The 25,494-nt window shown below is 34.2% G+C and overlaps 1 protein-coding gene across 1 annotated transcript in view; it reads left to right on the top strand.

The window, feature by feature from the left end:
- LOC148945242 (gamma-aminobutyric acid type B receptor subunit 1-like) overlaps positions 1–25,494 on the top strand; it is a 171,171-nt gene that overhangs the window by 120,157 nt on the left and 25,520 nt on the right. Inside the window, exon 8 of the mRNA XM_089098983.1 lies at positions 22,955–23,247. Coding sequence (XP_088955109.1) covers positions 22,955–23,247 — 293 coding nt within the window. The remainder of the gene's footprint in view (positions 1–22,954; positions 23,248–25,494) is intronic.

The following is a 25,494-nucleotide window of genomic DNA, read 5'->3' as shown; positions in this document are numbered from 1 at the left end:
TTGTCATTTTTGTTCGTTTTGAGTTTTATTTGTTTATTGATAGTGATTTGTGGCAGTTTTTTGCTCGAAAGATTATTTGAATTTATTCGTGCTCATTCTTGACCTAATGGAGCTCTTTACTTTTTGCCCAAAAGATTCTATCTCTATTCTTTGACAATTTGGATATGCTTGCACTCTTTTTATCTATTCAAATTCTAAGAGCAGAAGTAGTAATAGCAGTATACCCAAAAGTTTCAACTTTATACCCCCAGTTGCTCACGATATATTCCTACATTGATTTATTTTAAAATAAATCAATACCTTTTGATTTATTTTAGAGCCACATTTAGTTTTAAAGCAAAATGGGCCAATTGCATAATTGTGGGGGTTGACATGCGTAATATCCCCACAGACTAGTTGTTTGAGTGTTCAACTATGCTGAACAAAATTGCTGTCCCAAAATTTAGACTGGATGTGTTTGGAAAATGAATGGGCTTAACAGAAAGGCTGCTTGCCCCAAAAGGGGCAACTCTTTAAACGGGCACCAGACACTCGCACTGTAATAGGAGTGCAAGGGTGGCCTTCCCCCTTCACATATCTAGTAAAAAATTTTTAAATAAGTAAAAACAAAGTGAAAACATTTTAAAGGTTTTTTTGTTTCAGTAAAGTGCAAATTATGTTCTGGTCTTGAGAAGGCATGGGGGTTGTCAGCCCTGCTCATGGTAATTTTTGCTTGTTTTGTGTTTAATTCGGTTATTCATTGTATTATTTTGGCCATTCAACTAGTTGACCATTCAACTACGCTGAACAAAATGGCTATATAAAATATCGATCAGATTTATTTTGGGAATTGGTGGCTTGGGAGGGGGGGGGTATTGTGGCCCTCCTATCCCACTTGACTAATAAAGAGGGTACTAGCCATTTCAATTTCCAATCGAATGACCTTTTTCGAAGTTTCTACGACAAAGAATGGACATCTCAAAATTCCAATCGGATTCATTTCGGGTAAGAACGAGGTGGGGGTGGGGTATCCACCATTTAAGATAACTCTGAATCTCAAAACGGACACTAGAACTTCTGATTACCAACCCAATGAGCCCCCCTCTGAAGTTTATACGATCATCCTTTCTATATAAACCTTATAAACCCCCAGCGCGTAACTTACAACCCTGGTTCTGAGGGCTGTGGGGGGTTTGTTATCCACAAAAACATAATTTCCGGATTTTTCAATAACATTGAACAAAATGGCCATCTCAAAATTTTGATTAGACGTGTTTGGAAAAATGGTGAGCGTGGGAGGGCGGTTAATTCTCTCCAATAGCTTTCGACTATTGAAAAGGACACTAGTCCTTTCAATTCTCAATCGAATGAGCTCTTTTCGAAATTTCTACGACAACAAACAGCCATTTCAAAATTTTTCTCAGATGCATGTCAGTAAAATATGAGGTGTGGGTAAGGTATCTACCCCCCGATCACTCTGAGTCTTAAAAAGGACACTAGAACTTCTGATTACCAATCTAATGAGCCCCCTCCGAAGTTTATACGATTACTTTTTCTATATATACCTTATAAGCCCCAGAGCATAACTTACAACCTTTGCCCTGAAGGCTGTGGTGCGGGATGAGATTGTCATCCTCAAAAACATAATTTCCGGACCTTTCAATTAAGTTGAACAAAATGGCTATCTCAAAATTTTCATTGCATGTGTTTGGGGAAACGGTGGGCGGGGGGGGGTTAGTTACCCTCCAATCACTTTCAACTATTTTAAAGGGAACTAGACCTTTCAATTTCCAATCTAATGAGCTCATTTCGAAGTTTCTAAGACAAAAAATGGTCAACTCAAAATTTCTATCGGATGAATTTTGGAAAATTGCGAGGTGTTTGGGGGGGGGGGGGGCGGGGGTATCCACCCTCCGATCACTCTGAATCTTACAAGGGCATTATAATTTCTGATTACCAGTCTAATCAGACCCCTCTGAATTTTATTCGATCATCCTTTCTATATATACCTTATATGCCCCCAGAACATGACTTACAACCCTTATCCTGAGGGCTGCGGAGGTGAGGGGTGTCGTCCTCAAAGAGATTAGCTTCATGACCTTTCAATTACGTTGAACAAAATGGCTATCTCTAAATTTTGATTGGAAGTGTTTGGGAAAATGGTGGGCGTAGGAGGGAGGTTACCTGCCTCCCAATCCCTTTCGACTATTAAAAAGGGCACTAACCCTTTCAATTTCCAATGGAATGAGTTCTTTTCAAAGTTTCTACGACAACAAATGGCCATCTCAAAATTTCTATCAGATGCATTTCGGGAAAATATGAGGTGTGTTTGTGGCGGGTATCAACTATCCGATCACTCTGAATCTTAAAAAGAAAACTAGACCTTCTGATTACTAATCCAATTAGCCCCCTACATTGTTTATACGATCACCCTTTCTATATATACCTTATATGCCCCCTGAAATAACTTACAACCCTTGTCCTGAGGGCTATGGGGGGCTGTCATCCTAGAAGACATAATTTCTGAACCTTTCAATTAGTAGGGAGGCCCTTTCGACTTCGAGGTGAACACAAGTGCTGCTATCTATAATTGAGTCTAGCACAGACATGACATAATTTAATCATGGTTTATTAATCCACTAACGGGTCAATGACACCTAGGGGAACTAGATTTCTAAGAAATTGATTTGCATAATCGAGGGAAATTATTGATCCACGAAAGCGGAATTAAGAAACAATATGGCTTCTTTGGTCTTTGAGTCTGAGAGATAAATGGTCTTTAGTGACAGAGATAAATTAATATTCTATTTTTTAAATATGGCTTCTCAGGTCATTAGGCTTAGTGATAAATCCTGGAATTAATATTCTTTCGAAACCTTAATAGTTTAGCTAGGAGCACATTAGAGATGAAGACAGATTGAATAAATTTTACGCGGGAAATGGTTTCCTGGAAATTTCAAATGTGACAGCGCAGGGATGCCAAAACAAAGGAACACGCAGAAATTACTTTTAGGGGGTTATTTGGGCGAAATCGTTTGAGACATTTTAGAAGATGATTCTGGTGAAACTCCGTGGTCGTCATAATACACAGGCTCCATTTGAACAGTGTTGTGAGGTCTCCTACCCCAACCCCAAAGGGCCCCATCCCCCCGGACCCCCAAATTGGCCCCCGGGCCCCCAAAGGGCCCCCTGGGCCCCAAAGAGCCCTCCCTCCCTGCCCTTCCTCACCCTCTCCATTCCTTGCTCTCCTCCCCCTCCCCTCATCCCCTTCACCTCCTCCCCCTCCCCCTTCAAGAGTTGTTATATTTCACTAGTGTTTTGTTGTGGTTTACCTTGTCACTGGTACATTCTCTTGATGTTTCAAAATTCATTTTAGGTCTTTTTCGTTGAAATGCAAGAGTTGGAATATTTCAGTAGTGTTTTCTCGTGGTTTACAATGTCACTGTTACATTCTCTTGATGTTTCAAAGTTCATTTTAGATCTTTTTCGTTGAAATGCAAGAGTTGGAATATGTCAGTAGTGTTTTGTCATGGTTTACCATGTCACTGTTACATTCTATTGATGTTTCAAAGTTTATTTTGGATCTCTTTCGTTGAAATGCAAGAGTTGGATTATTTCAGTAGTGTTTTGTCGTGGTTCACCTAGTCACTGTTATATTCTCTTGATGTTTCAAAGTTCAATTTAGATTTTTAATCCCTTGAAATGTAAAAGTTTGAATATTTCAGTAGTGTTTGTTGTGGTTTATCTAGTCACTGTTACATTCTCTTGATTTTTCAAATTTCATTTTTGTTTTTTTTCGTTGAAATGCACGAGTTAAATTATTTCACTAGTGTTTTGTCGTGGTTTACCTTATCACTGTTAAATTATCTTGATGTTACAAAGTTCATTTTGGATTTTTTTCGTTGAAATGCAAGAGTTGGATATTTCAAAGTTCATTTCAGAGTTTTTTTTGAAATGCAAGAGTTAGATTATTTCATCAGTGTTTTGTCGTGGTTTACCATTTCACTGTTACATTCTCTTGATGTTTCAAAGTTCATTTCGGATTTTATTCGTTGAAATGCAAGAGTTGGAATATGTCAGTAATGTTTGTCGTGGTTTACCTAGTCACTGGTATATTCTCTTGATGTTTCAAAGTTTATTTTAGGTTTTTTTTTGCTGAAAAGTAAGAGATGGAATATTTCAGCAGTGTTTTGTCGCGGATTACCTTATCACTGTTAAATTCTGAAGATGTTTCAAAGTTCATTTTAGATTTTTTTTCGTTCAAATGCAAAAGTTGATTATTTCAGTAGTGTTTTGTCGTGTCTCTTGATTTTTCAAAGTTCATTTTGGATTTCTTTCGTTGAAATGTAAGAGTTTGAATATTTCAGTAGTGTTTTGTCATGGTTTACCTTGTCACTGTTACATTCTCTTGATTTTTCAAAGTTCTTCTTAGATTTTTTTTTCCTGGAAATGTAAGAGTTGGAATATTTCAGTAGTGTTTGTTGTGGTTTACCTAGTCACAGTTACATTCTCTTAATTTTTCAAAGTTCATTTTGGATTTCTTTCATTGAAATGTAAGAGTTGGAAATTTCAGTACTATTTTGTCATGGTTTACATTGTCACTGTTACATTCTCTTGATGTTTCAAAGTTCATTTGGGATTTTTTTTCCTTGAAATGTAAGAGTTGGAATATTTCAGTAGTGTTTGTTGTGGTTTACCTAGTCACTGTTACATTCTGTTGTTGTTTCAATGTTCATTTTGGATTTTTTTCGTTGAAATGCAAGAGTTGGAATATTTCAGTAGTGTTTGTCGTTGTTTACCATGGTACTGTTACATTCTCTCGATGTTTCAAAGTTCATTTTTGATTTTTGTCCTTGAAATGCAAGAGTTAGATTATTTCAGTAGTGCTTTGTCGTGGTTTACCTTGTTACTGTTACATTCTCTTGATGTTTCAAAATTCATTCTCTTGATTTTTCAAAGTTCATTTGGTTTTCTTTCGTTGAATTGTAAGAGTTGGAATATTTCAGTAGTGTTTGTTGCGGTTTACCTAGTCACTTTTACATTCAGATGATGTTTAAAAGTTCATTTTGGATTTTTTTCCTGGAAATGTAAGAGTTGGAATATTTCAGTACTGTTTTCTCATGGTTTACCTTGTCATGTTTTGTCGTGCTTTACCATGTCACTACTACATTCTCTTGATTTTTCAAAGTTTATTTTGGATTTCTTTAATTGAAATGCATGAGTTGGAATATTTCAGTAGTGTTTTGCCGTGGTTTACCTTCTCACTGTTACATTCTGAAGATGTTTCAAAGTTCATTTTAGATTTTTTTTACTTGAAATGTAAGAGTTGGAATATTTCAGTAGTGTTTGTTGTGGTTTACCTAGTCACTGTTAAATTCTCTTGATGTTTCAAAGTTCATTTTGGATTTTTTCGTTGAAATGTAAGAGTTGGAATATTTCAGTAGTATTTTTCGTGGTTTACCATGTCACTGTTACATTCTCTTGATGTTTCAAAGTTCATTTTTGATTTTTTTCCTTGAAATGCAAGAGTTAGATTATTTCAGTAGTGCTTTGTCGTGGTTTACCTTGTTACTGTTACATTCTCTTGATGTTTCAAAGTTCATTCTCTTGATTTTTCAAAGTTCATTTGGTTTTCTTTCGTTGAAATGTAAGAGTTGGAATATTTCAGTTGTGTTTGTTGTGGTTTACCTAGTCACTGTTACATTCTGAAGATGTTTCAAAGTTCATTTTGGATTTTTTTCCTGGAAATGTAAGAGTTGGAATATTTCAGTACTATTTCTTGATGTTTCAAAGTTCATTTGGATTTTTTTCCTTGAAATGTAAGAGTTGGAATATTTCACTACTGTTTTTTCGTGATTTACCTTGTCACTGTTACATTTTCTTGATGTTTCAAAGTTCATCTTGGATTTTTTTTCATTGAAATGCAAGAGTTGTCATATTTCAGTAGTGTTTGTTATGGTTTACCTTGTTACTGTTACATTCTCTTAATGTTTCAAAGTTCATTTTTGATTTTTTTTTTCATTGAAATACATGAGTTAGATTATTTCAGTAGTGTTTTGTCTTGGTTTACTTTGCCACTGTTACATTCTGAAGATGTTTCAAAGTTCATTTTAGATTTTTTTTTATGAAATGTAAGAGTTTGAATATTTCAGTTGTGTTTTGTCATGGTTTACCTTGTCATTGTTACATTCTCATGATTTTTCAAAGTTCATTTTGGATTTCTTTCGTTGAAATATAAGAGTTGGATTTTTTCAGTAGTGTTTTGTCGTGGTTTACCATGTCCCTGATACATTTTCTTGATTTTTCAGAGTTCATTTTAGATTTCTTTTGTTGAAATGTATGAGTTTGAATATTTCAGTAGTGTTTTGTCGTGATTTACCTTGTCATTGTTACATTCTCTTGATGTCTCAAATTTCATTTTGGATCTTTTTCGTTGAAATACAAGAGCTGGAATATCTTGGTAGTGTTTTGTCGTGGTTTACCATGTCACTGTTACATTTTCTTGATGTTTCAAACTTCATTTTTGATTTGCCTCGTTGAAATGCAAGAGTTAGATTATTTCAGTAGTGTTTTGTCGTGGTTTATCTTGTCAGTGTTACATTCTCTTGATGTTTCAAACTTCATTTTAGATTTTTTTTTTCGTTGAAATTTAAGACTTGGAATATTTCAATAGTGTTTTGTCGTGGTTTACCTTGTCACTGTTACATTCTCTTGACTTTTCAAAGTTCATTTTGGATTTTTTTCGTTGAAGTGCAAGAGTTGGAATATTTCAGTAGTGTTTTGTTGTTGTTTACATGGTCACAGTTACATTCTCTTGATTTTTAAAAGTTCAATTTTGATATTTTTCGTTGAAATGCAAGAGTTGAAATATTTGATTAGTATTTTGTCGTGGTTTACCTTGTCACTGTTAAATTCTCTTGATTTTTCGAAGTTCATTTTTGATTTCTTTCGTTGAAATGTAAGAGTTGGAATATTTCAGTAGTGTTTGTTGTGGTTTACCTAGTCACTGTTACATTCTCTTGATGTTTCAAAGTTCATTTTAGATTTTTTTTTTGTTGAAATGTAAAAGTTGAAATATTTCAGTAGTGTTTTGTAGTGGTTTACCTTGGCACTGTTACACTCTTTTGATGTTTCAAAGTTCATTTTGGATTTTTTTCGTTGAAATGTAAGAGTTGGAATATTGCAGTAGTGTTTTGTCGTGGTTTACCTTGTCACTGTTACAATCTTGATGTTTCAAAGTTCATTTCTGATTTTTTCTTTCGGTAAAATCCCAGAGTTAGAATATTTCAGCAATGTTTTGTTGTGGTTTACATTGTCACTTTCATATTCTCTTGATGTTTCTAAGTTAATTTCGGATTTTTTCCCTTGAAATTTAATACGTGGAATATTTCAGTTCTGTTTTGTCATGGTTTACCATCTCACTGTTACATTCTGAAGATGTTTCAAAGTTCATTTTAGATTTTTTTTTGTTGAAATGCAAGAGTTAGATTATTTCAGTATTGTTTTGTCGTGGTTTACAATTTCACTGTTACATTATCTTGATGTTACAAAGTTCATTTTGGATTTTTTTCGTTGAAATGAAAGAGTTGAAATATTTCAGTAGTGTTTGTAGTGGTTTACCTAGTCATGTTATATTCTCTTGATGTTTCCAAGTTCATTTTAGATTTTTTTTCGTTGAAATGTAAGAGTTGGAATATTTCAGTAGTGTTTTGTCGTAGTTTACCTTGTCTCAGTTACATTCTCATGATTTTTCAAAGTTCATTTTGGATTTCTTTCGTTGAAATGTAAGAGTTGGAATATTTCAGTAGTGTTTGTTGTGGTTTAACTATTCACTGTTACATTTTCTTGATGTTTCAAAGTTAATTTTAGATTTTTTTTTGTTAAAGTGTAAGAGTTGGAATGTTGCAGTAGTGTTCTTTAGTGGTTTACATTGTCACTTTTACAATGTTTTGATGTTTCAAATTTCAATTTTCATTTTTTTAATTGAAATATAAGAGTTGGAATATTGCAGTATTGCTTTGTCGTGGTTTACATTGTCACAGTTAAAATCTTGATGTTCCAATGTTCATTTTGGATTTTTTTTTTCGTTGAAATTCAAGAGTTGGAATATTTCAGTAGTGTTTGTTGTGGTTTACCTTGTTACTGTTACATTCTGTTGATGTTTAAAAGTTAATTTTATATTTTTTTGTTGAAATGTAAGAGTTAGATTATTTCAGTAGTGTTTTGTAGTGGTTTACCTCGTCACTTTTACATTCTCTTGATGTTACAAAGTTCATTTTGGATCGTTTTCGTTGAAATGCAAGAGTTGGAATATTTCAGTAGTGTTTTGTCGTGGTTTACCATGTCACAGTCACAGTCTCTTGATGTTTCAAAGTTTATTTTTGATTTTTTTAGTTGAAATGAAAGCGTTAGATTATTTCAGTAGTGTTTTGGCGCGGTTTACCTTGTCACTGTTACATTCTCTTGATGTTTCAAAGTTCATTTTAGATTTTTTTCGTTGAATTGTAAGAGTTGGATTATTTCAGTAGTGTCTTCTCGTGCTTTACTTTGTTACTGTTACATTCTCTTTATGTTTCAAAGTTCATTCTGGATTTATTTCGTTGAAATGTATGAGTTGGAATATTTCAGTAGTGTTTGTTGTGGTTTACCTAGTCACTGTTACATTCTCTTGATGTTTCGAAGTTAATTTTAGATATTTTTTTCGTTGAAATGTAAGAGTTGGAATATTTCAGTAGTGTTTCTTAGTGGTTTACCTTGTCACTGTTACACTCTTTTGATGTTTCAAAGTTCAGTTTGGATTTTTTTTCGTTGAAATGTAGGAATTGGTTTATTTCAGTAGTGTTTTGTCGTGGTTTACCATGTCACTGTTACATTCTCTTGATTATTCAGGGTTCATTTTAGATTTCTTTCCTTGAAATGCAAGAGTTGGAATATTTCAGTAGTGTTTTGTTGTGATTTACATTGTCACTGTTACATTCTTTTGATGTCTCAAAGTTCATTTTGGATTTTTTTCATTGAAATGCAAGAGTTGGAATATTTCAGTAGTGTTTGTCGTGGTTTACCTTATCACTGTTACATTCTGAAGATGTTTCAAAGTTCATTTTAGATTTTTTTTTGTTGAAATGCAAGAGTTAGATTATTTCAGTAGTGTTTTGTCGTGGTTTACAATTTCACTGTTACATTCTCTTGATGTTTCAAAGTTCATTTTAGATTTTTTTTTTCCTGGAAATGTAAGAGTTGGAATATTTAAGTAGTGTTTATTGTGGTTTACCTAGTCCCTGTTACATTCTCTTGATTTTTAAAAGTTCATTTTGGATTTATTTAATCGAAATATAAGAGTTGGAATATTTCAGTACTGTTTTGTCATGGTTTACATTGCCACTATTACATTCTCTTGATTTTTCAAAGTTCATTTTGGATTTTTTTCCTTGAAATATAAGAGTTGGAATATTTCAGTAGTATTTGTTGTGGTTTACCTAGTCACTTTTACATTCTCTTGATGTTTCAAAGTTCATTTTGGATTTTTTTCGTTGAAATGCAAGAGTTGGAATATTTCAGTAGTGTTTGTCGTGGTTTACCCTGTCACTGTTACATTTTCTTGATTTTTCAAAGTTTATTTTGGATTTCTTTCGTTGTAATGCAAGAGTTGTCATATTTCAGTAGTGTTTGTTGTGGTTTACCTTGTTACAGTTACATTCTCTTGATGTTTGAAAGTTAATTTTTGATTTTTTTTTCCTTGAAATGCATGAGTTAGATTATTTCAGTAGTGTTTTGTCGTGGTTTACCTTGTCACTCTTACATTCTGAAAATGTTTTAAAGTTCATTTTAGATTTTTTTTTATGAAATGTAAGAGTTGGAATATTTCAGTTGTGTTTTGTCATGGTTTACCTTGTCATTGTTACATTCTCATGATTTTTCAAAGTTCATTTTGGATTTCTTTCGTTGAAATATAAGAGTTGGAATATTTCAGTAGTGTTTTTCACGGTTTACCTTGTCACTGTTACATTCGTTTGATGTTTCAAAGTTCATTTAGATTTTTTTCATTGAAATGTAAGAGTTGGAATATTTCACTACTGATTTCTCGTGGTTTACCTTGTTACTGTTACATTCTCTTGATGTTTCAAAGTTCATTTTTGATTTTTTTTTTTCGTTGAAATGAAAGAGTTAGATTATTTCAGTAGTGTTTTGTCGTGGTCTACCTTTTCACTGTTTCATTGTCTTGATGTTTCAAAGTTCATTTTAGATTTTTTTTTGTTGAAATGTAAGAGTTAGATTATTTCAGTAGTGTTTTGTAGTGGTTTACCTTGTCCCTGTTACATTCTCTTGATGTTTCAAAATTCACTTTGGATTTTTTTTGGTTGAAATGTAAGAGTTGGATTTTTTCAGTAGTGTTTTGTCGTGGTTTACCATGTCCCTGATACATTTTCTTGATTTTTCAGAGTTCATTTTAGATTTCTTTTGTTGAAATGCATGAGTTGGAATATTTCAGTAGTGTTTTGTCGTAATTTACCTTGTCATTGTTACATTCTCTTGATGTCTCAAATTTCATTTTGGATCTTTTTCGTTGAAATACAAGAGCTGGAATATCTCGGTAGTGTTTTGTCGTGGTTTACCATGTCACTGTTACATTTTCTTGATGTTTCAAACTTCATTTTTGATTTGCCTCGTTGAAATGCAAGAGTTAGATTATTTCAGTAGTGTTTTGTCGTGGTTTACCTTGTCACTGTTACATTATCTTGATTTTTCAAAGTTTATTTTGGATTTTTCCGTTGAAATGTAAGACTTGGAATATTTCAATAGTGTTTTGTCGTGGTTTACCTTGTCACTTTTACATTCTCTTGATTTTTCAAAGTTCATTTTAGATTTCTTTCATTGAAATGTAAGAGTTGGAATATTTCAGTAGTGTTTTGTTGTGGTTTACCTTGTCACAGTTACATTATCTTGATTTTTAAAAGTTCATTTTTGATTTTTATCGTTGAAATGCAAGAGTTGGAATATTTCAGTAGTGTTTTGTCTTGGTTTACATTGTCACAATTACATTCTCATGATTTTTCAAAGTTCATTTTGGATTTCTTTCGTTGAAATGCATGAGTTGGAATATTTCTGTAGTGTTTGTTGTGGTTTACCTAGTCACTGTTACATTCTCTTGATGTTTCAAGGTTCATTTTGGATTTTTTCGTTGAAATATATGAGTTGGAATATTTCTGTAGTGTTTGTTGTGGTTTACCTAGTCACTTTTACATTCTCTTGATGTTTCAAAGTTCATTTTGGATTTTTTCGTTGAAATGTAAGAGTTGGAATATTTCAGTAGTGTTTTGTCGTGGTTTACCTTGTCACTGTTACATTTTCTTGATTTTTCAAAGTTTATTTTGGATTTATTTCGTTGTAATGCAAGAGTTGTCATATTTCAGTAGTGTTTGTTGTGGTTTACCTTGTTACAGTTACATTCTCTTAATGTTTCAAAGTTCATTTTTGATTTTTTTTTTCATTGAAATACATGAGTTAGATTATTTCAGTAGTGTTTTGTCGTGGTTTACTTTGCCACTGTTACATTCTGAAGATGTTTCAAAGTTCATTTTAGATTTTTTTTTATGAAATGTAAGAGTTGGAATATTTCAGTTGTGATTTGTCATGGTTTACCTTGTCATTGTTACATTCTCATGATTTTTCAAAGTTCATTTTGGATTTCTTTCGTTGAAATTTAAGAGCTGGAATATTTCAGTAGTGTTTTTCACGGTTTACCTAGTCACTGTTACATTCGTTTGATGTTTCAACGTTCATTTGGATTTCTTTCCTTGAAATGTAAGAGTTGGAATATTTCACTACTGTTTTTTCGTGGTTTACCTTGTTACTGTTACATTCTCTTGATGTTTCAAAGTTCATTTTTGATTATTTTTTTCGTTGAAATGCATGAATGATTATTTCAGTAGTGTTTTGCCGCGGTCTACCTTGTCACTGTTTCATTCTCTTGATGTTTCAAAGTTCATTTTAGATTTTTTTTTGTTGAAATGTAAGAGTTAGATTATTTCAGTAGTGTTTTGTAGTGGTTTACCTTGTCCCTGTTACATTCTCTTGATGTTTCAAAATTCACTTTGGATTTTTTTTGGTTGAAATGTAAGAGTTGGATTTTTTCAGTAGTGTTTTGTCGTGGTTTACCATGTCCCTGATACATTTTCTTGATTTTTCAGAGTTCATTTTAGATTTCTTTTGTTGAAATGCATGAGTTGGAATATTTCAGTAGTGTTTTGTCGTAATTTACCTTGTCATTGTTACATTCTCTTGATGTCTCAAATTTCATTTTGGATCTTTTTCGTTGAAATACAAGAGCTGGAATATCTCGGTAGTGTTTTGTCGTGGTTTACCATGTCACTGTTACATTTTCTTGATGTTTCAAACTTCATTTTTGATTTGCCTCGTTGAAATGCAAGAGTTAGATTATTTCAGTAGTGTTTTGTCGTGGTTTACCTTGTCAGTGTTACATTATCTTGATGTTTCAAAGTTCATTGTAGATTTTTCCGTTGAAATTTAAGGATTTGAATAATTCAATAGTGTTTTGTCGTGGTTTACCTTATCACTATTACATTCTCTTGATTTTTCAAAGTTCATTTTGGATTTCTTTGATTGAAATGGAAGAGGTGGAATATTTCAGTAGTGTTTTGTTGTGCTTTACATTGTCAGAGTTAGATTCTCTTGATTTTTCAAAGTTAATTTTTGATTTCTTTCGTAGAAATGCAAGAGTTGGAATATTTCAGTACTATTTTGTCGTGGTTTACCTTGTCACAATTACATCCTCTTGATTTTTCAAAGTTTATTTTGGATTTCTTTCGTTGACATGTATGAGTTAGAATATTTCAGTAGTATTTGTTGTGGTTTATCTAGTTACTATTATATTCTCTTGCTGCTTTAAAGTTAATTTTAGATTTTTTTTTGTTGAAATGCAAAATTTTAAATATTTCATTAGTGTTCTATAGTGCTTTACCTTGTCACTGTTACACTCTTTTGATGTTTCAAAGTTCATTTTGGATTTTTTTCATTGAAATGTAAGAGTTGGAATATTTCAGTAGTGCTTTGTCGTGGTTTACCTTGTCACAGTTACAATCTTGATGTTTCAAAGTTCATTTTGGATTTTTTTTTCGTTGAAATGCAAGAGTTGGAATATTTCAGTAGTGTTTTGTTGTGTTTTACATTGTCACTGTTACCTTCTCTTGATGTCTCAAAGTTCATTTTGGATTTTTTTCATTGAAATGCAAGAGTTGGAATATTTCAGTAGTGTTTGTCGTGGTTTACCTTGTCACTGTTAAATTCTGAAGATGTTTCAAAGTTACTTTTAGATTTTTTTTTGTTGAAATGCAAGAGTTAGATTATTTCAGTAGTGTTTTGTCGTGGTTTACCATTTCACTGTTACATTATCTTGATGTTACAAAGTTCATTTTGGATTTTTTTCGTTGAAATGCAAGAGTTGGAATATTTCACTAGTGTTTGTCGTGGTTTACCTAGTCATGTTACATTCTCTTGATTTTTCAAAGTTCATTTTGGATTTTTTTCGTTGAAATGCAAGATTTGGAATATTTCAGTAGTGTTTTGTCGTAGTTTACCTTGTCACAGTTACATTCTCATGATTTTTCAAAGTTTATTTTGGATTTCCTTTCGTTGAAATGTAAGAGTTGGAATATTTCAATAGTGTTTGTTGTGGTTTACCTAGTCACTGTTACATTCTCTTGATGTTTCAAAGTTCATTTTAGATTTTTTTTTTTTTGAAATTTAAGAGTTTGAATATTTCAGTAGTGTTCTTTAGTGCTTTACCTTGTCAATGTTACAATGTTTTGATGTTTCAAAGTTCATTTTGCATTTTTTTCGTTGAAATGTAAGAGTTGGAATATTTCAGTAGTGTTTTGTCGTGGTTTACCTTGTCACAGTTACAATCTTGATGTTCCAAAGTTCATTTTGGATTTTTTTTTCGTTGAAATGCAAGAGTTGGAATATTTCAGTACTGTTTGTTGTGGTTTACCTTGTTACTGTTACATTCTCTTGATGTTTAAAAGTTCATTTTAGATTTTTTGTTGAAATGTAAGAGTTAGATTATATCAGTAGTGTTTTGTAGTGGTTTACCTCGTCACTTTTACATTCTCTTGATGTCTCAAAGTTCATTTTGGATCGTTTTCGTTGAAATGCAAGAGTTGGAATATTTCAGTAGTGTTTTTTCGTGGTTTACCTTGTCACTGTCACTGTCTTTTGATGTTTAAAAGTTTATTTTTGATTTTTTTAGTTGAAATGAAAGAGTTAGATTATTTCAATAGGGTTTTGGCGTGATGTATCTTGACACCGTTACATTCTGTTGATGTTTCGAAGTCCATTATAGATTTTATTTTCGTTGAAATGTAAGAGTTGGAATATTTCAGTAGTGTTTTTTTGTTGTTTATCTAGTCAAAGTTAACTTCTCCTGATGTTTTAAAGTTCATTTTTGATTTTTATCATTGAAATGTAAGAGTTGGAATATTTCAGTAGTGTTTGTTGTGGTTTACCTAGTCACTATTACATTCTCTTGATGTTTCGAAGTTCATTTTGGATATTTTTTTCGTTGAAATGTAAGAGTTGGAATATTTCAGTAGTGTTTTTTAGTGGTTTACATTGTCAAAGCTACACTCTTTTTATTTTTCAAAGTTCGTTTTGGATTTTTTCGTTGAAGTATAGGAATTGGTTTATTTAAGTAGTGTTATTTAGCGGTTTAAATTGTCACTTTTACATTCTCTTGATTTTTCAGAGTTCATTTTAAATTTTTTTCGTTGAAATGCAAGAGTTGGAATATTTCAGTAATGTTTTGTTGTGATTTACATTGTCACTTTTACATTCTCTTGATGTCTCAAAGTTCATTTTGGATTTTTTTCATTGAAATGCAAGAGTTGGAATATTTCAGTAGTGTTTGTCGTGGTTTACCTTATCACTGTTACATTCTGAAGATGTTTCAAAGTTCATTTTAGATTTTTTTTTGTTGAAATGCAAGAGTTAGATTATTTCAGTAGTGTTTTGTCGTGGTTTACAATTTCACTGTTACATTATCTTGATGTTACAAAGTTCATTTTGGATTTTTTTCGTTGAAATGCAAGAGTTGGAATATTTCAGTAGTGTTTGTCGTGGTTTACCTAGTCACTGTTACATTCTCTTGATTTTTCAAAGTTCATTTTGGATTTTTTTCGTTGAAATGCAAGATTTGAAATATTTCAGTAGTGTTTTGTCGTGGTTTACCTTGTCACTGTTACATTCTCTTGATTTTTCAAAATCCATTTTAGATTTTTTTTTTCCTGGAAATGTAAGAGTTGGAATATTTCAGTAGTGTTTCTTGTGGTTTATCTAGTCCCTGTTACATTCTCTTGATTTTTCAAAGTTCATTTTGGATTTCTTTCATCGAAATATAAGAGTTGGAATATTTCAGTACTGTTTTGTCATGGTTTACATTGCCACTGTTACATTCTCTTGATGTTTCAAAGTTCATTTTGGATTTTTTTCCTTGAAATATAAGAGTTGGAATATTTCAGTAGTATTTGTTGTGGTTTACCTAGTCACTTTTACATTCTCTTGATGTTTCAAAGTTCATTTTGGATTTTTTTCGTTGAAATGCAAGAGTTGGAATATTTCAGTAGTGTTTGTCGTGGTTTACCTTGTCACTGTTACATTCTCTTGATTTTTCAAAGCTCATTTTGGATTTTTTTTCGTTGTAATGTAAGAGTTAGAATATTTCAGTAGTGTTTGTCGTGGTTTAAAATGTCACTGTTACATTCTCTTTATGTTTCAAAGTTCATTTTTGATTTTTTCCTTGAAATGCAAGAGTTAGATCATTTCAGTTGTGCTTTGTCGCGGTTTACCTTGTTACTGTTACATTCTCTTGATGTTTCAAAGTTCATTTTAGATTTTTTCGTTGAAATGTAAGAGTTGGAATATTTCAATAGTGTTTTGTTGTGGTTTAGCTTGTCACTGTTACATTCTCTTGATTTTTCAAAGCTCATTTTGGATTTCTTTCGTTGAAATGTAATGTAAGAGTTGGAATATTTCAGTAGTGTTTTTCATGGTTTACCTTATCACTATTACATTCTCTTGATGTTTCAAAATTCATTTGGATTTTTTTCTTTGAAATGTAAGAGTTGGAATATTTCAGTAATGTTTTTTCGTGGTTTACCTTGTCACTGTTACATTCTCTTGATGTTTCAAAGTTCATTTTGGATTTTTTTTTTGTTGAAATGTAAGAGCTGGAATATTTCAGTAGTGTATGTTGTGGTTTACCTAGTCACTGTTACATTCTCTTGATTTTTCAAAGTTCAATAGGTTATGTTAGGTTAGATTAGGTTAGGTTAAGCTAGGCTAGCCTACGCACGCGTGCGTACTCAAATCTAAAAATGAACTTTGAAACATCAAGAGAATGTAAACCACGACAAAACACTACTGAAATAATCCAACTCTTGCATTTCAACGAAAAAGATCTAAAATAAACTTTGAAACATCAAGAGAATGTAGCAGTGACATAGTAAACCACGACAAAACACTAGTGAAAAATTCCAAATCTTGAAGGGCGTGGGGGAGGGGGAGGAGGTGAGGGGAAGGGGAGGAGGTTAGGGGAGGACGGGGGGGGGAGGGCGAGGAAGGGGAGGGAGGAAGAGGTTGAGAGGGGCTCCTTGGGGCCCGGGGAGCCCTTTGGGGGCTCGGGGGGAGGGGGCCCCTTTTGGGTTCCGGGGGGATTGGGCCCTTTGTGGTTTGCGTAGGGGACCTCACAACACTGTTCTAATGGAGCTTGTGTATTATAACGACCACGGAGTTTCACCCAAATCATCTTCTAAAATGTCTCAAATGGTTTCGCCCAAATAGTCCCCTAAAAGTAATTTCTGCGTGTTCCTTTGTTTCGGCATCCTTTCGCTGTCACATTTGAAATTCCCAGGAAACCATTTCCTGCGTAAAATATATTCAATCTGTCTTCATCTCCAATATGTTCCTAGCTACACTATTAAGGTTTCGAAAGAATATTAATTCCAGAATACATCACTAAGCCTAATGACCAGAGAAGCCATATTTAAAACAATAGAATATTAATTTATCTCTGTCACTAAAGACCATTTATCTCTGAGACCTAAAGACCAAAGAAGCCATATTGTTTCTTAATTCCCCTTATGTGGATCAATAATTCCCCTCCATTATGCAAATCAATTTCTCCGAAATCTAGTTCCCCTAGGTGTCATTGACCCGTTAATGGATCAATAATACATGAATAAATTATGTCCTGTCAGCGTTAGACTCAATTATAGATGGCAGCACTTGTGTTCACCTCGGAGTCGAAAGGGCCTCCCTACTTCAATTATCAATTAAGTTGAACAAAATGGCAATCTAAAAATTTTAATTGGATGTGTTTGGGGAAATGGTGGTTGTAGGAGGGGGGTTAGCTACCACCAATTAATTTTGACTATTAAAAAGGGCACTATCCCTTTCAAACTCCAATTGAATGAGACCTTTTGAAGGTTCTACGACAACTCCTTCGATACGAAGTGCCCTTGTCTAAAGCCAAAAGAAGCACCCTTAATTAACAGCCAGACATTTATTGGGGGCTTTTTTTTTTTTTTTTTCAGCTTTTTTCATAGAAATAAACGGCCATTGACTGAAATTAATTAAAAAGAACTTTTTCAACAAAATAAGTTTTTAAAAAAAGTAAAGAACTCCTTTAAGACAAAATGAACAAAAATAGAATCAAATAATCTACCAAGAATACAACTACCACAAATCAGTACCACTAAATAAATAAAACCCAAAACAAACAGTAATTAAAATAAATAAGAGTCAAACTCAAAACGAGCAGAAATGAATCCGAGTAGGGTTGTAAACTCCCAGCTTTCTAAAAGCCAGACTACAATTTGTACTTTACAAATGAATTTACTGAAAAAATCTGTATTGTCAGTTTAATATATATATGCTGATAATTATTCTTAAAATCCTAATTGATTTTTGATTTCTTAAGGTTAGAAAAGTGAAAACATTTAAAAGAATTTTATTCAGTAAAGTATAAATTATATTCTGGCTTTTAGAAAGCCAGAACCTTTGCTTACACCTTTACCCTTTGCTCTTGGGGCTCTAGGGGTGTTCTCATCCTCAAATACATAATTTCCAGAGCTTTCAACTACATTGAGAAAAATGGCTATCTCAAAACTTAGATTGAATGTGTTTGGGGAAATCGTGGACGTGAGAGGGGGGTTAGTTGCTCTCCATTCAAATTTGACTATGGAAAAGGGCACTAGCCTTTTCAATTTCCAATCAAACGAGCCCTTTTTTGAAGTTTTTACAACAACACTTTGTATAAGAACCTTATATGCCCCAAGGGCATACAAACTACAACCCTTGCCTTGAGGGCTCTAAGGGGGTTATCATCCTCAAAGACCTAATTTCCAGAACTTTCAACTACGTTAAACAAAAAGGATATCTCAAAATTTTGATTGGTTCTAAGAGAATTGGTAGGCATGAGCGGGGGGTTAGTTGCCCTTCCATCACTTTAGACTATTAAAAAGGACACTAAACCTTTCAATTTACAATCGAATGAGCTCTTTTTGAAGTTTCTACAACGTCACTTTGTATAAAAACCTTATATATCCCCAGTGCATATTTTACAAGCCTTGCCCTCAGGGCTTGTGGGGGGGGGGGCTGTTATCCTCAAAGACACAATTTCCAGAACTTTTAACTACGTTGAACAAAATGGCTATCTCAAAATGTTGATTGTATGTGTTTGGGGCAATGGTGGGTGTGAGAAGGGGCTAGTTGCCCTCAAATCACTTTCAACTATTAAAAAGGGCACTAGCCATTTCAATTTCAAATCAAATGAGCCCTTTTTTAAGTTACTACGACAAAGCTTTCTATAAAAACCTTATATGTCCCTAGGGCATAACTTCTGACCCTTTCCCTGAGAGCTGTGGGAGGGGGTTATCATCCTCAAAGGCCTAATTTCCAAAACCGTCAACTACGTTGAACAAAATAGTTATCTAAAGATTTTTATTGAATGTGTTTTGGGAAATGGTGGGCATGAAAGGGGGTTAGTTACCCTTCAATTTCTTTCGACTACTTAAAAGAGGACTAGCCCATTGAATTTTCAATCGAATGAGCCCTTTTTCAAGTTACTACGACAAAGCTTTCAATAAAAATCTTATATGCGTTCATGCCATAACTAATAACCCTTGCCCTGAAGACTGTGGGGGAGTGTCCTGCTCAAAGACATAGTTGCCAGAGCTTTCAACTGCGTTGAACAAAATGGCTATCTCAAAACTTTGATTAGATGTGGTTCTAAAAATTGTGGGCGTGGAAGGGGGGTTAGTTGCCCTCCGATCAATTTCGACTATTAAAGAGGGCACTAGCCGTTTCAATTTCCAATCGAATGAGCTCTTTTCGAAGATTCCCCGACAACAAATGGCCATCTCAAAATTTCTATCAGATACATTTTGGGAAAATATGAGGTGTGTGTGGAGGAGGGGATTTCCACCCTCCGATCACTCTGATTCTTAAATGGGCACTAGAACTTCTTTTTACTAATCAAATGAGCCCCCTTCAAAGTTTATTTGATTACCCTTTCTATATATACCTTATATGCCCCCTGGGAATAACTTACAACCCTCGCCCTTAGGAAGTTTCTACGACTACACTTTCTATAAATACCTTATATGCCAACAGGGTATAACTTAAAACCCTTGCCCTGAGGGTTGGGGGGGGGGTGTCATCCTCAAAGACCTAATTTCCAGAAATTTCAACTACTTTGAACAAAATGGCTATTTCAAATTTTTGAATGGATGTGTTTGGGGAAAAGGTGGGCGTGAGAGGGTGATTAGTTGGGCGTGAGAGGGTGAAAAGGGCAATAGCCCTTTGCATTTCCAATCCTATGAGCCTTTTTTGAAGTTTCTACGATAAGGCTTTCTATAAAAACCTTATTTGCCCCCAGGGTATAACTCACAACCCTTGCCTTGAGCGCTGTGGGGGAGTGTCCTCGTCAAAAACATGATTTCCATCTGGAAATCAACTATGTTGAACAAAATGGCTATCTCAAAATTTGGATTGGATGTGTTTGGGGAGATGGTGATCTTGGAAGGTGTGTTAGTTGCCTTCCAATCACTTTGGATCATATATGAAAAAGCGCCATATATGAAATAAAAAGGGCACTAGTCATTCCAATTTCCAATCGAATGAGCCCTTTTCGAAGTTTCTACGACAACTCCTTCGATACTAAGTGCCCTGGTCAAAACCAAAAAATAAATAATAAATTGCGCCAACATCGTTCTTTTCTTAGGCAGCTCTATTGTGTTGCCTATGATAACTCCTCCGATCATTGACTGAGTGATTGACCCTCCGATCACTCTGAATCTTAAAAGAGCACTACAACGTCTGATTACCAATCCAATGAGCCCCCTCTAAAGTCTATACGATCGCTCTTTCTATATATACTTTATAAGCCCCCAGGGTATAACTTACAACCCTTGCCCTGAGGGGTCTGGGGGGTTGTCATCTCCAAAGACACAATTTCCGGACCTTTCAATTATGTTGAACAAAATGGCTATCTCTAAATTTTGATTGGATGTGTTTTGGGAAACGGTGGGTATGGGAGGGGGTTAGTTGTCCTCCAATCATTTTCAACTGAGCCCCATCTGAAGTTTATACGATCACCTTTTCTGTATAAACCTTATATTCCCCCGTGGCATGACTTGCAACCCTTGTACTGAGGGCCGTATGGGGGTTGTCATCCTTAAATACATAATTTCCGAACCTTTTAACCACGTTTAACAAAATGTTTATCTAAAAAATTTTGATTGGATGTTTTTGTGGAAATTGTGGGCGTGGAAGGGGGGTTAGTTGCCCTTCGATCACTTTCGACTATTAAAAAGGGCTTTAGCCCTTTCAATTTCCAATTTAATGAACTCTTTTTGAAGTTTCCCCCATAGCAAATGACCATCTCAAAATTTCTATCAGATGTATTTCGGGGAAAAACGAGGTGCGTGTGTGTGTATGGGAGGGGGGTATCCACTCTCCGATCACTCTGAATCTTAAAAACAACACTAGAACTGCTTTTTACTAATCCAATGAGCTCCCTCCAAAGTTTACACGATTACCCTTTCTATATATACCTTATATGACCCCTGGGCATAACTTACAACCCTTGCCCTGAGGAATCTGGGGGGTTGGCATCCTCAAAAACATAATGTCCGGGTCTTTCAATTATCAATTACGTTGAACAAAAAGGCTATCTAAAAAATGTTGATTGGATGTGTTTGGGGAAATGGTGGGCGTGGGAGGGGGTTAAATGCCCTCCAATCACTTTCAACTATTGGAAAGGGCACTAGCCCTTTCAGTTTCCAATCGAATGAGCCTTTTTCGAAGTTTTTGCGACAACAAACAACCATCTCAAAATTTCTATTGGATGCATTTCAGAAAAATACGAGGTGTGTGTGCGTGTGGGGGGGGGTATCCTCCCTCCCATCACTCTGAATCTCTAAAATGACACTAAAACTTCTTATTAGCAATCCAATGAGTCCCCTCCGAAGTTTATATGATCTCATTTTCTATATTAACCTTACATGCCCCCAGGGCATAACTTACAACCCTTGCCCTGAGGGCTGTAGGGGGGTTGTCATCCTTAAATACATAATTTCCAGACCTTTCGACTACGTTGAGCGAAATGGTTATCTCAAAATTTTGATCTGATGTGTTTGGGGAAACGGTAGGCCGGGAATCTCTGGGTAGTTGCCCTCCAATCTCTTCCGACTGTTAAAAAGGGCACTAGCCCTTTCAATTTCAAATCGAATGAGCTCTTTTCGAATTTTCTACGATAACAAATGGCTATCTCAAAATTATTAACAGACGTATTTCAGAAAAATACGAGGTATGTGTATGTGTGTGTGTGTGGGGGGGGGGGGGGGTATCCACCCTCCGATTGCTCTGAATCTTAAAAAAGTTACAAGAACTTCTGATTACCAATCCAATGAGCCTCCTCCGTAGTTTATACGATCACACTTTCTATATATGCTTTATATGCCCCCAGGGCAAAACTTATCACCCTTTCCCTGAGGGCTGTGGGGGGGGGGGAGTCATCCTCAAAGATATAATTTCCGGACCTGTCAATTTCGTTGAACAAAATTTTTATCTCAAAATTTTGATTGGACGTATTTGGGGAAATGATGGGTGTAGGAGGATCACTACCCTCCAATCACTTTCGACTATTAAAAAGGGCACTAGCTCTTTCAATTTCCAATCGAATGAGCTCTTTTTGGAGTTTCTATCCATATCCTTATGGAGTTTTTGGAAATTTATATCAGATGTATTTCGGGAAATAACGAGGTGTTTGTGTGTGTGGGGGGGTATCCAACCTCCGATACTTCCAACCTCTCGAAAGTTTGATTGGATGGGTTTGGGAAAATGGTGGGCCTGGAAGGAGTGTTAGTGTCCCTCAAATCACTTTCGACTATTAAAAAGGGTACTAGCCCTTCCAATTTCCAATCGAATGAGCCCTTTTTGAAGTTTCTACGACAATCCTTCGATACGAAGTGCCCTGGTCTAAAACCAAAATACAAAAAAAAAAAAAAAAAAAAAAAATATTGTGCCCACACTGCTCTTCACTGACACCAATAACTCGAACATTATTATGAAAAAACAAAAGTAACAAACACTCCTGATTCAGTCTTCATTACCTATTCTTTTTTATGTCTATCTTCATTCTTTTCCATCATCTAACCTAGCTAATTACTACACAACAACTAAACCAAATAATAACGAAATAACAAACCTATATCAAAGCTATCACTGTTTTTTTCCATTTTCTTTATGTTGTTGACAATATAGAATAGACTTCTTAATGGTTTCTTTCATGCTTGATAATTTCTAATCAAACTTTTCAGCAAAAGACACTCAAACTTCGTTTCAAATGCATCTCTTGTATTAATTTTTTCTTTTCACCTGAGAACCATACTTATTTCAGGGTAGCGTTGCCTTTAACTTCAAAGGCGAGCGTATAGCTTTGACTATGGTAGAACAGCTACAAGATGGAAAATACGTACAGCTTGCATATTATGACACTCAGACCGACAATTTGACTTGGCTGCACAAGGAACGATTTTTTGGAGGGAAGGTACCCCAAGATAGAACTATAATCAAAGAAGTATTGAGGACTGTTTCAGGTCAACTTTTCAGCGCAATGACTGCTGTAGCAACAACTGGAGCTGCGACTGCCTGTGTCATACTCATTGTTAATTTAGTTTTCAAAGACCACAGGTAGATCTCAACTTGCAGGTTTACTGTTTGTTTTGTGTCTAGTAAGAAGTACAAGTGACATTCGTGCTCACTAAATGTTAAATTGATGAATCTTTCTTAGGGATTATAATTCCATACTATTTTGCTACTGATAGTGCTACTAATACTACTATTTGCACTGCTAACCATTGAAGTTAGCACAAAAAACCATGGGGCCGACACGGCCACAAACACTTTTCCTTGACCCAGGTCTATTCGAAGCTTCATTCTTAAAACCCCTCCCATCAAGTTCCGACTTCCTTTAAATCATTTTTTACGACCTCTTCCAACCTCATTTTCCAACCTGATATTGAAAATTCTTATGAATTTGCTACGCAGAACAAACTTTGATTCAGCTAAGTTTTGTTTCGTTTAAAGACAAAAAAAAATTCACGCGAGAACAGAAACTAAAAGAGATTAATCAGCAAAAAAGAGGTCGCAGTAATAGCTGTAATCTACCAAAGAGCGAACCACTCCTGGTAGCAACTGGAAATTTTGATACACGTTTTGAAAAAAATTAAAAAAATCTTAGACTCCCATAACCCTAAAAGACATCTGATCAAAATTTTAAGATAACAATTTTGTTTAGAATAGCCAAATGGTACAATAAATATGCCCCCAGAGATTAAATGACCCCCGTAGCCTCTAGGGCAAAGGCTGTAATGCAAGCCTTCCATTTTTAAGGTTGCAGCGGTAGCCTCAACCTGGCAAAGAACGAACTACGGCCCTTGTTAACCAAAAGTTTATAAACACGTTTTAATAAACTAGCTATTGAGGGAAAAATGCCATGTAGGGAAAGCACAGGAATTGTAACTATTATGTCGATTAGTCATGGTACTAAAATGTTATTTCGAAAACAAATTTATGAAGATTTTGAAAAATGGCCTGAAACCCCCCTAAAAATGACGTAAAAAAAGTCTTTACGTCTGACTAACTGACGTAAGTAAGATAAAAAAAAACACTATTGGAATCGTTTTGACCAGAAACACACACAGGAAACTTACCCCGGCTTGAACGACAAGGAAGATGAATTTTTTGCATGGGTAGCACTGATCTGTCCTCTTTTTTCCTTTTTTTCCTCCGTAGCTAGCACTGGAACCTCCTAGAGAGCTGTTTAAGAGTTCATTTTAAAGGAAATTACTATATCTATGTGCTTTGTATTTTAAAAAAAAAATGTTAAAAATGAAATCCATTTTTTGACTAAAAACTGCATTTTCGTGTAAAAGATGATGTTATATTTTGTATGATGTTATATCTGAGTGAATCTGCTGCCTGATTACTTGGGCTCGGTCTTTACTCCAGTTAAAAAACAGCCGAACGCTTTTTCCTATGCGTTATTTTCCTTTGAGACAAGGGATATGATTGTAGCTATCACTGCAACCACGATATCACAATTAGTGAATTCTGTTGCCTGATTGTCTGTAATGTCATCAAGTATACTTTTAAAATGAAGCCATTGAAGGTAGACTACAACCATAAATAGCTTACTTAACAAAACATAATATTTTAAAAAGAAAATGCATTTTTACCAAACTATATCTTTATATACCAGATAATATAACACACGTATCTTTTTACAAGATATGATATAACACATGTATCTTTTGAAAAAGTTACTATTCTGGGGTATGAAGCCATATTTGAGTGATTCTGCTGCCTGATCCTTTTGGTTTGTTTTTATTCGTCAGAGAGGTGGAAAACTTGTATGAAAGAAAAAGTCCCTTTCGGTCCATATATGTAGGAAAATAAAAAGGAAGAGAAACATAAGAAAAATAAAAGGAAAAATAAAGAACGAAGAAAAAGAAAAGTATGTAAAAAAGAAGGACAGAGCATGAAAAACAGAAAAAGAAAAGCATGAAATAAAGAAAATTAAAATTAAAATAAAAGAAATGTAAAAGTAAGGAAAAACAACAGAAAGGTAAAAATAAATACAAGATTAAGCTAAAAAAGAAAAAGGAAATCAGAAAAAACAAAAGCTATAAAAAAGGAAAGAAAATGTGAAAAGAGGAGAAGTAAGAAAGAAGAAAAGAAAAAGTACGGAAAAAAAGGAGTCTAAGCATTATGGGAAGTATAGGTAAAGTATGAAAAAAGAGAAGGAAAGGGAAAGAATGGAAAAAGAAGAGAATAAGTAAGGAAAAAGAAAAGAAAAGTAAAGAGAAAAGCAAAGGAAAAGTATATAAAAAAGAAGACCGATGTATAAAGAAAAAGAAAAGCATGAAAAATAGAAAA

The sequence above is a fragment of the Artemia sp. Qi Xiang Cuo genome, chromosome 13, assembly GCF_049724085.1.
Source record: "Artemia sp. Qi Xiang Cuo chromosome 13, ASM4972408v1, whole genome shotgun sequence".
Taxonomy (NCBI): domain Eukaryota; kingdom Metazoa; phylum Arthropoda; class Branchiopoda; order Anostraca; family Artemiidae; genus Artemia; species Artemia sp. Qi Xiang Cuo.
The sequence above is the reverse complement of the archived record's forward strand: the minus strand, read 5'-3'. Positions and strand labels throughout refer to the sequence as shown.